The 14,647-nt window shown below is 35.5% G+C and overlaps 1 protein-coding gene across 1 annotated transcript in view; it reads right to left on the reverse strand.

Moving 5' to 3' along the window:
- Positions 1-389: 389 nt before the first annotated feature.
- YME1L1 (YME1 like 1 ATPase) overlaps positions 390-14,647 on the reverse strand; it is a 50,881-nt gene continuing 36,623 nt past the window's right edge. Inside the window, exons 10-19 of the mRNA XM_019465281.2 lie at positions 14,362-14,514; positions 13,584-13,716; positions 12,782-12,844; positions 10,569-10,681; positions 9,522-9,677; positions 8,600-8,751; positions 7,893-8,019; positions 7,726-7,799; positions 6,784-6,870; positions 390-4,551 (exon numbers count right to left, since the gene is read on the reverse strand). Coding sequence (XP_019320826.1) covers positions 4,408-4,551; positions 6,784-6,870; positions 7,726-7,799; positions 7,893-8,019; positions 8,600-8,751; positions 9,522-9,677; positions 10,569-10,681; positions 12,782-12,844; positions 13,584-13,716; positions 14,362-14,514 — 1,202 coding nt within the window. The 3' untranslated portion in view covers positions 390-4,407. The remainder of the gene's footprint in view (positions 4,552-6,783; positions 6,871-7,725; positions 7,800-7,892; positions 8,020-8,599; positions 8,752-9,521; positions 9,678-10,568; positions 10,682-12,781; positions 12,845-13,583; positions 13,717-14,361; positions 14,515-14,647) is intronic.

A 14,647-nucleotide genomic window follows, 5' to 3' on the forward strand; every position in this document is an offset into this window, starting at 1 on the left:
CCAACTGAGCCACCTAGGCGCTCCCCCCCCCCAATTAGCTTTTATGAGAAATGAGTACCTTCTCACCCTTCTCCTTTGGCAGCTTTAAATTAGCTGTTTTCTTTCCTATTAAATGCATTCTCAAATTCAGAACAGATTACCTACTCATTGTATTACTGTATGATGCAACTGACAGCAACACAGCATTTATATAGAACTTTATAAAGGAAGTCTGTGGTCTAAGTGGGGTGGGGGATCCACATTCTTGCTTATGAGAACTGGGATTCACTTGTGAAAAACTAGGGGCAGGAAAATTTGCATAGAAATAAAATCCTCAGTTCAAATGTATCAACTCTCCAAATTCTTATCACCACTACTAGGTGTTATTTTTTCAGTCCAAAGATCAAGTCTACATTCCACCAACATATTTTATTAAAATACTGCATCCTTACAGTAAGAAATATAACCAGCTGGATTGAAGTAACTCAGTATTTACTTTAAAATGAATATAAACAAATACAAATATCTAAAATAAAACATGTATCCATTACCAAAAGTACTCAACTTAATAGATAGAGGTTACATGGCAAACGGTGGCATTCTGGTAGCTTTGAATGGATAGCTCTGCAAAGTTTACCAGTCCTCCCTAAGTCCATTCTTATCAAACAGCTTTGGTTGGAGTATGATTCAAAATAAGTGAGGGAGATTCAGTATGATGAGGTGAGGAGGTTGACAAATCATTCCAACTTAAAAACAAAACAAAACAAACTATGAAGTGGAATAAAAACCATTACAGCACTCTGGAACTAAAGACCTGTAATAAACTTAAGAAGTGTTTATTCATGAAAATCACTGAAATTTGGTAAGAGCTGTGTGAGTCTGTGGTGCTGTGCTCTCACTTCCCACGTCAGAACTTGCTGCCACTGTCAGAAGGGACTTGCTTGACCCGATGCAGAGTGAGTCAAAGTGGTGATTTCCACGCTAAGCACACAGAGTTATCTAGACTGAGGGTGCAGTCCTGTCTGGGGCAAACAAGGTAAGAGTAGCAAGGTATTTCACTGGAAGTTCTGGGAGGTAAGACAGCCATCTGGAGTTGATAAGCACTCCATATACTCCAGATTTACCAGAGGCATGCAGAGTAGAAACTGAAGCTGGTTCAAACCACCCACGTATCCATGGTTGCCAAGGCGTGCACATACACAAAAAAGGAGAAGCAAAAAGCCTGTTAGAAAGCAAAAACCAGAGCAGTCTTGAAAATGACCCAAATGTTGAATGGACTTGCAAGCCCACACAGATCCATCAGCAGAGTGGAAAGCCTGAATGATGCGGTTTGAACACAACTTCTGTCCAATCTTTGCCTAAATGCTAAGCTAGGCAGGCACAGCAGCAACCCTCAGGAAGCAAGATTTTAAAAATTTTAAAAATGAACAAGAGACATCAATGGCTGCACACTGTAGTAGAGAGGAACTTCATAAATTAACTGGAGGCAAGTTACTGTTACTAAATCAGAATCCATAATTGCTACATTATCTGTAATTCAACAAGATTACAAAGCAAAGAAACAAGAAAGTATGACCCTCACTAAGGAAGAAAAGCATTACATAAAACTGCCTGAGTATTTCCAGATGGTAGATTTAGCAAAGGTTTAAAAGCAGCTCTATGAACATGTTCAAAGAACTAACGGAAGCCATGTTTAAAGAATTAATGAAAACCATGATGAAAATGATGCAATGCAAGAAGAATCTCAATAAAAAGATACAAAGTAAATGAAAGAATTGAATGGAAACTTAGAGCAGAAAAATATAGTACCTGAAATGGAAAATTCAATTGATTTGAGATGGCAGAAGAATGAGTGAATTTAAGAATCAACAGAAATCATTCAATCTCAAAAGGACAGGGAGAAAAAACAATGAAGAAAACAAACAAAGCCTCAGAGACCAGATTAACATTAAATGTACCAACAACACATGTAAGGAGAATCCCAGAAGGAATAGATAGAAAAGGACAGATACATATATTTGAAGAAATAATTGCCAAAGATTGCTTAAATTTAATGAAAAATATTAATCTACACGTGAAGCTCAATAAATCCCAACTAGGAAAAACATAAGAAGACCCATACCTAAACACATCATCATAGTCAAACTGGTAAAAGACAAAGAGAAAACAAAACAAAACAAAACAAAACCTTGAGATCAGCAAGAGAAAAAACCCTATCACAAAAGGAGACCAGAATTACAATTAACATATGACTTCTTAACAAAAAATAATAGAGGCCAGCAGTCTGTGGGATAACATATTCAAAACGAGTGAATTAAAAAAAAAAATGTCAACCACGTATTCTATAGCCAGCAAAACTATCCCCCCTCAAAAAACAAAGGCAAAATAAAAAACATTCTCAGCAAAGACTGAAGCAATAAAATTATATAAAACACTAGTTACATCACCGTATTGTTGAGTTGCTGTAACATGCACAGACATAACATGAAAATAAGGGCACAGAGAAGAAAATGAAATCTACTGAAATAAAGTTCCTCCATTTTACCAGAATTAACGCAGACTGATAAGATGCACACAGTCATCCCTAGGTCAACCACTGATATGTAACTCAAAAAAGGAAGAACACAAGGATCTATCTCTTCAGATATGAGAAACAGGAAACAAAAAGCACAATGGGAGATGTAAAGACAATTTATATCAATACTAAATTTGAATGAACTAAACACTCCATTCAAATAACAGAGATTGTCAGACTGGATCAAAAAAGCAAGATAAGGGAACTGTATTTAGAATATATATCTCTTACAACATGTAATAAGACAAACAACCCAAAAGTAATGGGGTGGTCTGAACGGACATTTCTCCAAAGAAAATATACAAATGGCCAATAAAAAAGGAGAGGATGCTCAATATCACTAGTGTAGATAAATGTAAATTAGATCCATGAGCTAATATTTCATTCACACTAGAATGGCGTTATCAAAAAGAGAGACTATAAGTACTGTAGAAGATGTACAGAATGATGTAGATGCAGTTCATCAGGTTCTCAAAAAGGTAAACAGAAATCTACTACATGACCTAGCAATTTCAATATTAGAAGTCTATCCAAGAAAAATAAAAACATGCATCCACACAAAGACACGTGTACATACATACATATATATATACCAGAGAGGGGGAGAGGGAAGAAGAAAGGAGAAAAGAAAGGGAGAAAGGGAGGTGGGCAATTAACAAATGGGATGGTGTATCTGGACCAACGGTATATAGGAGTTCCTTTTATTATTTTGGTAACATTTCTATAAATTTGAAATTAGATCAAAATTTAAAATTACATTAAAAAAAAAGAGAAAAGGATATTGTATAGCAAACTCCCTCTATCAACTTCTTCAATGAAGACCATATACAGCTTAAAAGTTATTAGAAAACTGTAGATAATTTTAATAAAATCACTTCAAGAATATAATTTGGTTGTAAAACCAATACAATGAGCTCTAAAATAATTTTTCTATTGAGTTAAATAAAGTCATCTGTAAATCCTGTAACAACATGTTCATATTCACAAAATCTGAATGAAAAGCAAACAGAACTTTCCATTTCTAACACAGGGTAATCCCAAGTTCACTTAGAAGGTACTGAGATTTGGGGTTAATTTTTCTTTCAATACCAAGCACAATTATATAGTTATTCAGAATTTGAAGTGAGTTACTTTTTATTTAACAAGATACTTGCTGCTTTGAAATAAATTTCATTAGTAAGAGTGATAATGATGTTAAAAAAAAAGACAATGAAAATGCAAGCTGCATTTCTAAAAGATTATAATCATTTAAATTCTGATGATAGCTATATGTTTACAATTCTCTACTCTTTGACAGACAAGAACAAAAACAGAACTATTTTCTATATGGACAATCTGGAGCATAATTAAGTGCTTCCTAATGAAGTTTCCACTGACCTATATAGAAATATGGTTCACCAACAGCCAAATGGTATCATTTCTTTATCAAAGGTAAGTGGGACCAGCTAAACACAAAGACAATCCTTCAACAATTTTACTCTGCCAAGTACAAAATACTTCCCAAGAGCCCAAGGCACAATTTTAATTCACATCTGGTAAAGGAACCAACCATAAAATCATTACTTATTTTCAACTTAATAACTGATTGACATTGCTCAAACCAGCTGTTTTCAATCCTAATAGTTCTTTATTTTCTTTAACATATTTGCTATGGGCTGATAATTTGCAATAGGTGTCATCATGAGAATAACCAAAATTAGATTAAATGTGACAAAAGACTAACATAGAGTTTCAGACCCTTAAGTGATGATACTAAGTCAAGAATGGGAGAAAAGCATTGCAAAAGGAGACTACTGAAATGCTACTTATATATTCTTGCAGTAAAACCAGCAATGCATCCATTTTAAGAGTTATCATCTCACTTCCAATTTCTTTCCCTCAAGAACAATTTGAATTTCTTTGGCATCCAGGGTCTCATAGGTTAATAAAGCTTCTGCTAGATTCTTATGCTCTTTTGCATGAGTCTTCAAGATGTGTTTTGCTCGTTCGTATGAGTCCTGAAATGGAAAAAGCAGGTATCTAAGAGGCAGAAAGGATAAGCAAAAACCATAAATAAGAAACAAACATTCTATTCTTAACCTGAAAATCTATCACATGGATAACTGAGGACTACTTAGACAAGGAGCTACTTAAAGATATAAAAGTACACATTGTACTTACTTTTAAAATAAGGTCTGTGAACAAAGAACTCTACTTCTCTATTCAATATACATGTGTAAAAAGGAAAGGGAGGTTTTGTTCCTTTTACCTTGTGAGATTTCACCCATTTATACAATTGAAATGGCCAGAAAAGATCTACTTTTCTGTTCTTTTCCTTGTTAACAACTCACTGTCAGTCTGTGACAACATCAATTGACCAACACCAAAAAGCATAGGTAGGTCAAAGAAACATAACACAATTATTACAAATTCACATCATTAGACATTCTGAATAAAACTTTTATGTTCAAGTGAAATAATCAAAATCAAGGAAAGTATAAAGTAGTACAAATTATCATGGAATATTATAACTAATAATCAGGGATGAATTAGTAGTAACTTTAAAAATTCTGCTGGAATGAAACTCTTACATGGTAACATGTAAGACAACTATTAGGTTTTTATACTTTTAAGTTTCATATTATTTGAACCTAAAATGTTACAAACTAGTAATCACTTCCATTAATAATGACGTAAGTGTGCCATTTAGTGGAAAGAGTACCTTCTTGCCTTCCTAATCTTACCATTTCAGAAAAAGAATCCAACTTTTATTATGGTTTTTAAGTTTTCACAAATGTATTAGAGCAAAAAAGGAGTATTTCCAATGCTCTAGGAATACTAGAGTATAATTTACTCAAAATAACGTAAATAATAAAAGAAGGAGAATGAAGTTTCTGGGAAGGCAGAGGAACTTCCTGTTCTGAAACACCTTCTGAACTTTTCCATTATATAAACTTTTCATATACTAAACTTCCTTAAAGCATTTCTTCTACCTTCTTGAGTTAATCAAAACCCAGCCATTCTAGAAGTGCCTGGGTGGCTCAGTTGGTTAAGCGCCTTACTTTGGCTCAGGTCATAATCTTGCAGTTTGTGAGCCTGAGCCCCACATCAGGCTCTGTGCTGACAGCTCAGAGCCTAGATCCTGCTTCAGATTCTGTGTCTCCGTCTCCTTCTGCCCCTCCCCTGCTCATGCTCTGTCTCTCTCTGTCTCAAAAATAAATATTAAAAAAAATTTTTTTTAAATAAACCCTGGCCCTCCTGGGGAGACTTCTAAGCCCTCAAGTGACAGTTTTAGTTCACTCTTATCCCAGACATTTCAGGGTAAAGAGCTGAGTTCTTTGTTCCCCTCACCATTGCCAGACCATTACATAAAGCAAGATTCCTTTGAAGTTTACACCATCTGACTATATAGCCCTATCAAATATCCTTCGTTTTGCTATCTCCTACCCTAAGTATAGTTCTCATTCACTAGACACCTGGCATTAACTCAGTCTTGTCCATTCCAAAACGTGCCATCATGCATATCCAAATGGCATGCACATATCCAACCTCTACACTAAGCACCAGACCCATGTATCCTGCCCAACTTGAAATCTTCACGTGAACAATGAAATGACACTGAATGTGAAAAGACATTTCACGTTCAACATGTAACTGAGCTTGTGATCTACAAACTTCCCCCACCTTAGGCCATCATCTGCGTTTTCTCAGTAAACAGCACATACAACTATACAGCTACTGGGCATTGAAATAAAAAAGACTTTTGTTTTCAAAGACCTTTGTTCTTCATTCTCAGCACAGGCACACAGCTAACACAAAACAATGATATTTGTTGAATAAAATATACATCAGAATGTATATTTTATTCAACATCAGAATGTATACTTTATTGGATTCAAAATCCAATAAAGACTCAAATAACATCCCCCATTCTCACAGCGCTATGGTTTCACAGCTAACGTAGAATATTTATAATTATTGATATAAACCATTCTTAGCCTATGGCCAGAATAAAACAAAGCTCCACTCTATGACCAGAGGATCCCAAATGACATATTAAAATCATAGTCGCAATGGTGCACTTATCTTTATTTTATATATATACACACACACACACATACACACACACACACACACACACATATATATGGTGACATTTCTAAAGAATAGAGGACAACCAATATCCCTTGGAAGTACCTTACTATTTATGACTAGATAGATACGTAAGCATAGAAAAATATGACTATTACCCTTAGAAGGATTCTAATTTCTTGTTCAATAGCAGATTGAGTTTCTGGACTCAGTTTCCCTGTATCACTGTAGGTCATAACTCCAAGCTAAAACAAATAAGAAGAAAGAAATTGAACAGAAAAACCCTAAACCACTAATAAATGTAACAGAGGAAGTATTATCCTATACTTAAGGAAACATTATAGGGAAAAGGAAGAAATTCAATATAAACACACCTTGAAGGCAAAGAAATTTCTTTATTTTTCTGAAAGTTTAAGACTAAATTAAAAGTATGAGCAAGAGAAAAAAATTAAAATTATACATATGATTCTGAGTACCGTGTTAGAAAACCTTCACAGCTATTCCTAATCTAGAAATCCACAATGCAGTGTATTAGCAGCGCTTCATGAAGCCACAGTGATAATGTAGGAAAGTGAAATATGTGAAAACGGTAAAGTAAGAAAGCTGAGCAAGTAGGTGTTTTATGTCATACGAAGAGAAATAGAAGATCTCAACATCTGCTTAGCTCATGAAATACTACCTACTACTATCCAGGTAGCTAGAATGGAAGGAGAATACTAAACTTTATCACTCAGACAACGACATTCAGTTTAGAATAAGCTGAGACGGGAAAAGTAAATGTTATCAATTTATAATGAGAACCCTCTCTCACAAAGAGGCACTTGGCAAATTATCATTTGATCCATGAGGAAGGAAGAAAATGAAGTATTATAGGGGTGCCTGGGTGGCTCAGTCGGTTAAGCATCAGACTTTGGCTCAGGTCATGATCTCACAGTACATGAGTTCAAGCCCTGTGTCAGGATCTGTGCTGACAGCTCAGACCCTGGAGGCTGCTTCAGATTCTGTGTCTACCCTCTCTCTCTCTGCCCCTCCCCCGCTCACACTGTCTCTCTCTCAAAAATAAACAAACATTAAAAAAAAAAATTTAAAGTGGCTATTACCTTTTCACTCATTCCAAATTTTGTAACCATCCGCTTTGCTATTTTAGTTGCATTGTCAAAATCACTGGAAGCACCTAAATTTAAAAATATACAAAGAACTCAATTTTTAAAAAAAATTTTTAAATCAGCAAGCACAATTTGAACTAAAGCCATTTGTTACAGCCAACCTGTTGTAATATGGTCAGTTCCAAATATCAGCTCCTCAGCCACTCTTCCACCCATACTAACATCCATCTGTGCAAGCAGCTGGGCTCTAGTTTCGTTCCATCTGTCATTCTCAGGCAACAGGGACACCTAGACAATCGGAAACAAAGAAAAACTTTAGATACCGCTTGAAATATTTATATTAATAATCAGAATTATCATTTGGCTCTCACTATTGTACTTAAAATCATGATGCTGGCAGCTCTGAGACAATCAGTAGAGACGGTCATTGGGTGACTGATGACAAAACTGGCAGTACAAAAAAATCAGAAAAATTATTAGAGAGCAAAAATTCATTTTATATATGTAATAGATACATAACGCTGCAATAGGACAAACTTATCCCCAGGTACACATAAGTGCTTAAAACGTCTTTCATTAGAAAGAGATGAGAATGAAACGTGTACTCAATGAGAAAAACCTTAGAAAAACTCTTGAACCGCCAACACAGTTTCTCTGTGGAGGAAAGAGCACAAAGACATATTTAAGAATGATCCTTTGTTGTCACTCCTTTGTTGTCAGAATGTTTCAGAAGAAAGTGATCCACAAACTTGGGAATTAGTTGAATTTTCTTTTAAATTATTTTCATCAATAATTCCCTTCATCAGCTTTTGGAGAGTGCTATTTGAAAGGAAAACAAACAAATAAACATACGCCACAAGATACTTACGTGTCCAAGCGTTGGGCCTCGTGGCATGATTGTAGCTTTGTTTATTGGCATTGCATCTTTAGTGTAATATGCAATAATAGCATGACCAGATTCATGATATGCTGTGATGGTTTTGTTTTTGTTATCAATTTCCACGCTCCTACGTTCAGGCCCTAAGGATAAAATTTTAATTAATTCACTCCATTAGGAAGGTATAATTAGACAACTAAAACCCATTTGCCTTTAAGTCATTCTTAGTGTAACATGACTTAATATAATTAATGAATATTTTAAACAACAACTTTCCAAGTGACAAACAAAATTCTAAGAGCTATCATCTTAATCCTTACTATCAACAAGGGAAGTTTAATTCTAGAAGATAAATGTAAATTTTAACAGGAATGTCCTAACTAACCTGTTTTGAACTCAACCAAGATTTAAAATCAAATACTGAAAATTAGTAAAATTAGTATTTATTTAAAGGTTATTTACTTTGAGAGAGAGAAAGATCAGGTCTGTGTGAGCAGGGTAGGGGCAGAGAGGGAGAGAGAGAATCCCAAGCAGGCTCTGTGCTCTCAGGGCAGAGCCCAACGCGGGGTTTCATTTCACAAATCGTGAGATCATGACCGGAGCCAAAATCAGGAGTTAGACACCTAACTGACTGAGCCAGGAAGGCGCCCCAGTTAAGTTACTCTTTTAGCAGCATTATCAGATAAGAGAAAACACATGACACCCACGCCCCCAAACAGTATAATCATATAAACTGTATTTGTTCTTAAGAGGCCCAATTGTATGGCTACTTTTGAGTATATATTTTCTTGCTCCTGTACCTTTCTTTTTTATAACCTTTTTCTCAAAAAGAAGAACTTATTCTCTAACATAATGAACAGGGTAAGACAGGAAAAGAAAAAGAGAGAGGGAGAGAGAGACAGAGAAAACCTACCCATTAGAATTTTATCTTTGGAAAACTCTAGCTCCTTCATGGTAACCATTTCTTTTCCATCAACAGCTGCCTTTAATGCAGCCTGGTTCACAAGATTCTCCAACTCTGCTCCAGAAAAGCCAACAGTACCTCGAGCTATGATTTCTGGATCAACAGCTATGAAAATAGAAGACAACATTGAAATTTCAGAAGAGCTCTTCACAAACAACTCATATTCCAAAAGAAAAAAGCTATCCTCAACTAGAACTTAAAATATTTATCTCACTGCAACTACCAAATAAATTCACTTTATTAAATTCTAGAGGAAAAAAGCCCAAACTGCCACTAAATATACTATTAATATTGCCAACAGGACAAATCACAAAAGTCCTTAAATTTAAATAACTTTGTGAAAAACAAAGAAATGCAGAGTTGCCAGACATGATTTATAAACCTTCAAATTATGACCTATATTGTTACTAGCCTAACCACAAACTGATAAAGTATACTCAAAGATAAAATATTGTTTTTATTTTCTGAATTTCATCTTTAAATACTTTATACATATATAGTATTATATGTACATTTATAAAAGCTCTCCTTATTATAGGAAACATATTTGGTTTAACAAATTTATTCACCTATCTTTGAAAATAGTACAGCGTGACAGCTGTGTTTATTATTTGAGTCCATAATATTTTCTTGTGTTTTGTTTTACAGTTTGCCTCTGTTAGCCCCAAAGTGATTATATATATGCTTCCTAGTATTTCATATTTTACATTCATCCCCAAAGCATTTATACATACATTTATCTTCAAGTGTTACGTATCTGAACACTTGGAAGAAAACTTCCTTTAGAATCAGGATTCAAATGATAGAATCTCTTGTATATACAATTAATAAAATAAACTTTAAAAAGGACATACAAATGGAGAGGAAAAAGGACACGTAAAACAAACTGGTCTTTGGAGACATCTATCAAGTAAGGACCACAAACAGGGTGGAATGAAATATTACCATTTTTTATAGACAGAATAGTAAAGTTGGTGTTAATGGAATCAGACTTACACTGATCAAACTTTATTTTATTGAGATACCATTTCAAAATTTCTGTTCGACCTTTTACATCTGGTCTTGGAACTGTAACTTGCATGTCAAAACGACCAGGACGTATTAAGGCACTAAAAGGAGAATATAAAAAGAAAATATAAATTAATAATCTGACTATGATGAAGGTCCAATTAAGTATGACTGACACTCTAAAGACAAGATGGAAAGATAATGGCAACTGAAGTTAGACTGGAGATTTGAGGTTTTTCATTTTAATCCCACCATACTTAATATGCAGTGTTATATTAGTTTCAGGTGTACAGTATAGTGATTGGACAATTCCATATTACCCAGTGTTCATCACGACAAATGTACTCCTTAATCCCCATCACCTATTTCACCTTAGATTGGAGTTTTGAGCATAAATATGCATACAACTCCTTTTAAAACACGGATCAAGGGACACCCGGGTGGCTCAGTCGGTTAAGCGTCTGACTTTGGCTCAGGTCATGATCTTGTGGTTCACAAGTTTGAGCACTCCGTTGGGAGCTGTGCTGACAGCTTAGAACCTGGAGCCTGCTTCAGATTCTGTGTCTCCCTCTCTCTCTGCCCCTCCTCCACTCACACTCTGTGTACCTCTCTCCTTCTTTCTCTCACTAAAATAAACATTAAAAAAATTTTTAATAAACAAACAAATAAATAAATAAAATATTAGGGGCACTTGTGCAGCTCAGTCAGTTGAGTGTTCAACTTTGGTTCAAGTCATGATCTCCCAGTTTGTGGGTTCGGGTCCCACGTCAGGCTCTGTGCTGACAGCTCAGAGCCTGGAGCCTGCTTCAGATTCTGTGTCTCCCTCTCTCTCTGCCCCTCCCCCATTCTCTCTCTCACTCTCTCTCCCCTTCTCTCTCTCAAATAAACATTAAAAAATTTTTAACTAAATAAATAAACAAATAAGTAAGTACATAAATAAATAAATAAATAAATAAATAAATAAATAAATAAATAAAACATTAAGGGTGCCTGGGCGGCTCAGTCAATTGAGCGCCCAACTTCGGCTCAAGTTGTGATCTCCCAGTTCTCAGGTTCAGGCCCCAGGTCAGGCTCTGTGCCGACAGCTCAGAGCCTGGAGCCTGCTTCAGATTCCGTGTGTGTGTGTATCTCTCTGTCCTTTCCCCACTTGTACTCTATCTCTCTCTCTCAAAACTAAACAAAAAAAAATTAAAAATAAATAAAACATAAAAAAAATTTAAAAACATGCCTCCCAAACAGTTTCAATAACCAGAAGGCAGAACAAAGTTTGATACAGATAGATAGCACACAACCCTCAAACAAAAACATGCAAGTCAGTCAACCAAGGAATCAGGTCATGATCTCCTGGTTTATGGGTTTGAGGCCCGTGTTGGGCTCTGCACTGACAGTTTCGAGCCTGGAGCCTGCTTTAGATTGTGTGTCTCCCTTTCTTTCTCTGCCCCTTTGCCAATTCTCCCCTCACCTCTGCTTCTCAAAAATCAGTAAACTTAAGAAAAATATGAGTAACTCAGGGGCACCTGGGTGGCTCAGTCCACTGAGCATCCTACTATTGATTTCAGCTCAAGTAATGACCTCACTGTTCTTGAGTTCAAGCCCCACGTTGGGCTCTGAGCTGACAGTGCTGAGCCTGCTTGGAATTCTCTCTCTCCCTCTCTCTCTCTGCCCCTCCCCGGCGCTCACTCGCTCTCTCTCTCAAAAATCAACATATTAAGAAAGAAAACAAGAGTAACTTCTATAAGTACAACAAAAATTTAAAACTGTAAGTTTCATTTTATAATTTTCTGCACCAGCCTAAAATTTTGTGATATAAAGTTTGTCAAAAGATTCTTTAAACAGCTCTACTGAGACATAATTAGCATATCACAGAATTTAAAGTAGATAATCCCATGGTTTTTCATATATTCAGAGTTGTGCAGCTATCAACACTCTCATTTGAGTTATTAAATAATAAATTGGTAAATAATAAATATTTTTATTCCCCTACCCCAAAAGAAACCCCACAGTCACCAACAGTCACTCCCCATTCTTCCCACACTCTGGCAACCACTAATTTCCTTTCTGTTGCTATGGATTTGTTTATTTGAGACATTTCATACAAATGAAACCATATGTGATGTTTTGTGATGGGCTTCCCTCTCTTTTAAAGTTCATCCATGTTCTAGTATGATCATTAGTTACCAAAGAAGTCTTTTCACACTTACTTATCTAATGCCTCTGGGAAATTTGTGGCTCCTATGATGATAACTCCTTCATTGGGCTTAAAACTATCAAAAAAGAAACAAAAGTACCTTTTCACTGAAAATTAAAACAGTACACATATAGAAATGCTCTACACAAAACTGTTTATCATTAATTTTAGTAACAGCAAAGAAAAGGGAGTGATCTTGTTTACACCCAGGTGATAAGACATCTCTATTATTTTTTGAAAAAAACAAATGTTATTGGGCCAGAATACTTCAATAAAACTGCTAAAAATAAATCACAAAGTCACCTACGATTACAGATCTTCACAAAGGCTTATTTGTGTACCTGACTTATTTGTGAAAAATTATTCTCAAGTTTACCAATTCAAATGATTTGCTCCTAGACTTCCTATTTGGTTCCAAACTGCCTTATATGGTTTTAAGATGTTCATACTTCTTTCAGAGCAACCCCACCTCTTGCTTTTTAGATTATAAAAATTGATACAAACTTTTAATCTGCAACAACATTAGAAGCTAGTCACAAATTGTGTAGAAACCAGTCTACAATCCCTTTACATCTCCAAAGAGGCTACTATTGTCAGTACTTTCCTGTCACACTACAATTAATGAAAAAGGTGTAGAGGTCATCAATTAAGAACAGTTGATACATCAATTAGTTATGGACACAACACAATACAGAGAATGAAGCTTGTCTGGCCTTCTTGCACTAGGGACTATTGTGTTGTCTACATTTTTTCCAATTTCTCGAATGTTATCAAATATATCACCATATTCCAAAGACAGAGGAAGATTCAATTACCCATCCATTTCAGCAAGAAGTTGATTTATAGTCTGCCTTGAATATGGATGCATTGGCGACTCGATTCGCTTCCCACCAACAGAATCTAATTCATCAATAAATATAACACAGGGAGCATTTGCTTTTGCTTCCCCTAGGAAAACAAAAGAGATTCCAGTAAGTTTAATGAAATCAATACTTTTCGAACAAAGTCATATAAATATGAAAAACCTGTAAGGTTGTCAAAAGCCAACCAAAGACATTCATTTGGGAGACACAACACAAAAGAAGGTCTCTTTCTTTCTTTCAAAACTGATTTAAGAACAGTAGCCTCAAAAACACTGTATCATATACAATAATATACAACACAAACAACTGAGTATTCACTCTTCCAACTGCACAAACCATATACAATCAGATTTGAGGCTAATTATTCTTTAATTACATACTATCAGATTAACAAATAAAATGAATAGGACAACAACAAAAAACCCAGCTTTACAATAGCCCCCAACCTCGTCAAACACCTCTCCTGGCTCTTCTCTTTGGAGGAAAAGTACAACAAAAAACCCAGCTTTACAATAGCCCCCAACCTCGTCAAACACCTCTCCTGGCTCTTCTCTTTGGAGGAAAAGTACAGTCCTGTTTTAGCTCACACATTAAAGTACCTAAAACCTGACCCCCACAATGGCTAGGTCAGCTATCAATCATAATCACACAGCCAAGAAAGGGTTAAGAAGCCCTCTTCCCCTAAAATTAAGAAAATTTGGTATTGTATGAAAGATACGTTAAAACGTACTAAATAGATTTCTTATACGGCTGGCTCCCACACCCACAAACATCTCATCAAATTCTGATCCAGAAGCATAATAAAAAGGAACATCAGCTTCTCCAGCCACAGCTCGAGCAAGAAGTGTCTTTCCTGTCCCTGGGGGTCCAACTAAAAGAATTCCTAAAAGAAAAAATAAGTGAGAATGATTCAAATTAAAAAAAACAAAACCAAAAACAAAAACCCTGATGTGAACCTATAAAACAAATACTTAATAACTAATGTATATAGTTTGGAGGTTGAAGACACATGACCA

The sequence above is a fragment of the Panthera pardus genome, unplaced genomic scaffold (genome assembly GCF_024362965.1).
Source record: "Panthera pardus isolate Hobbes unplaced genomic scaffold, ASM2436296v1 HiC_scaffold_6, whole genome shotgun sequence".
NCBI lineage: Eukaryota > Metazoa > Chordata > Mammalia > Carnivora > Felidae > Panthera > Panthera pardus.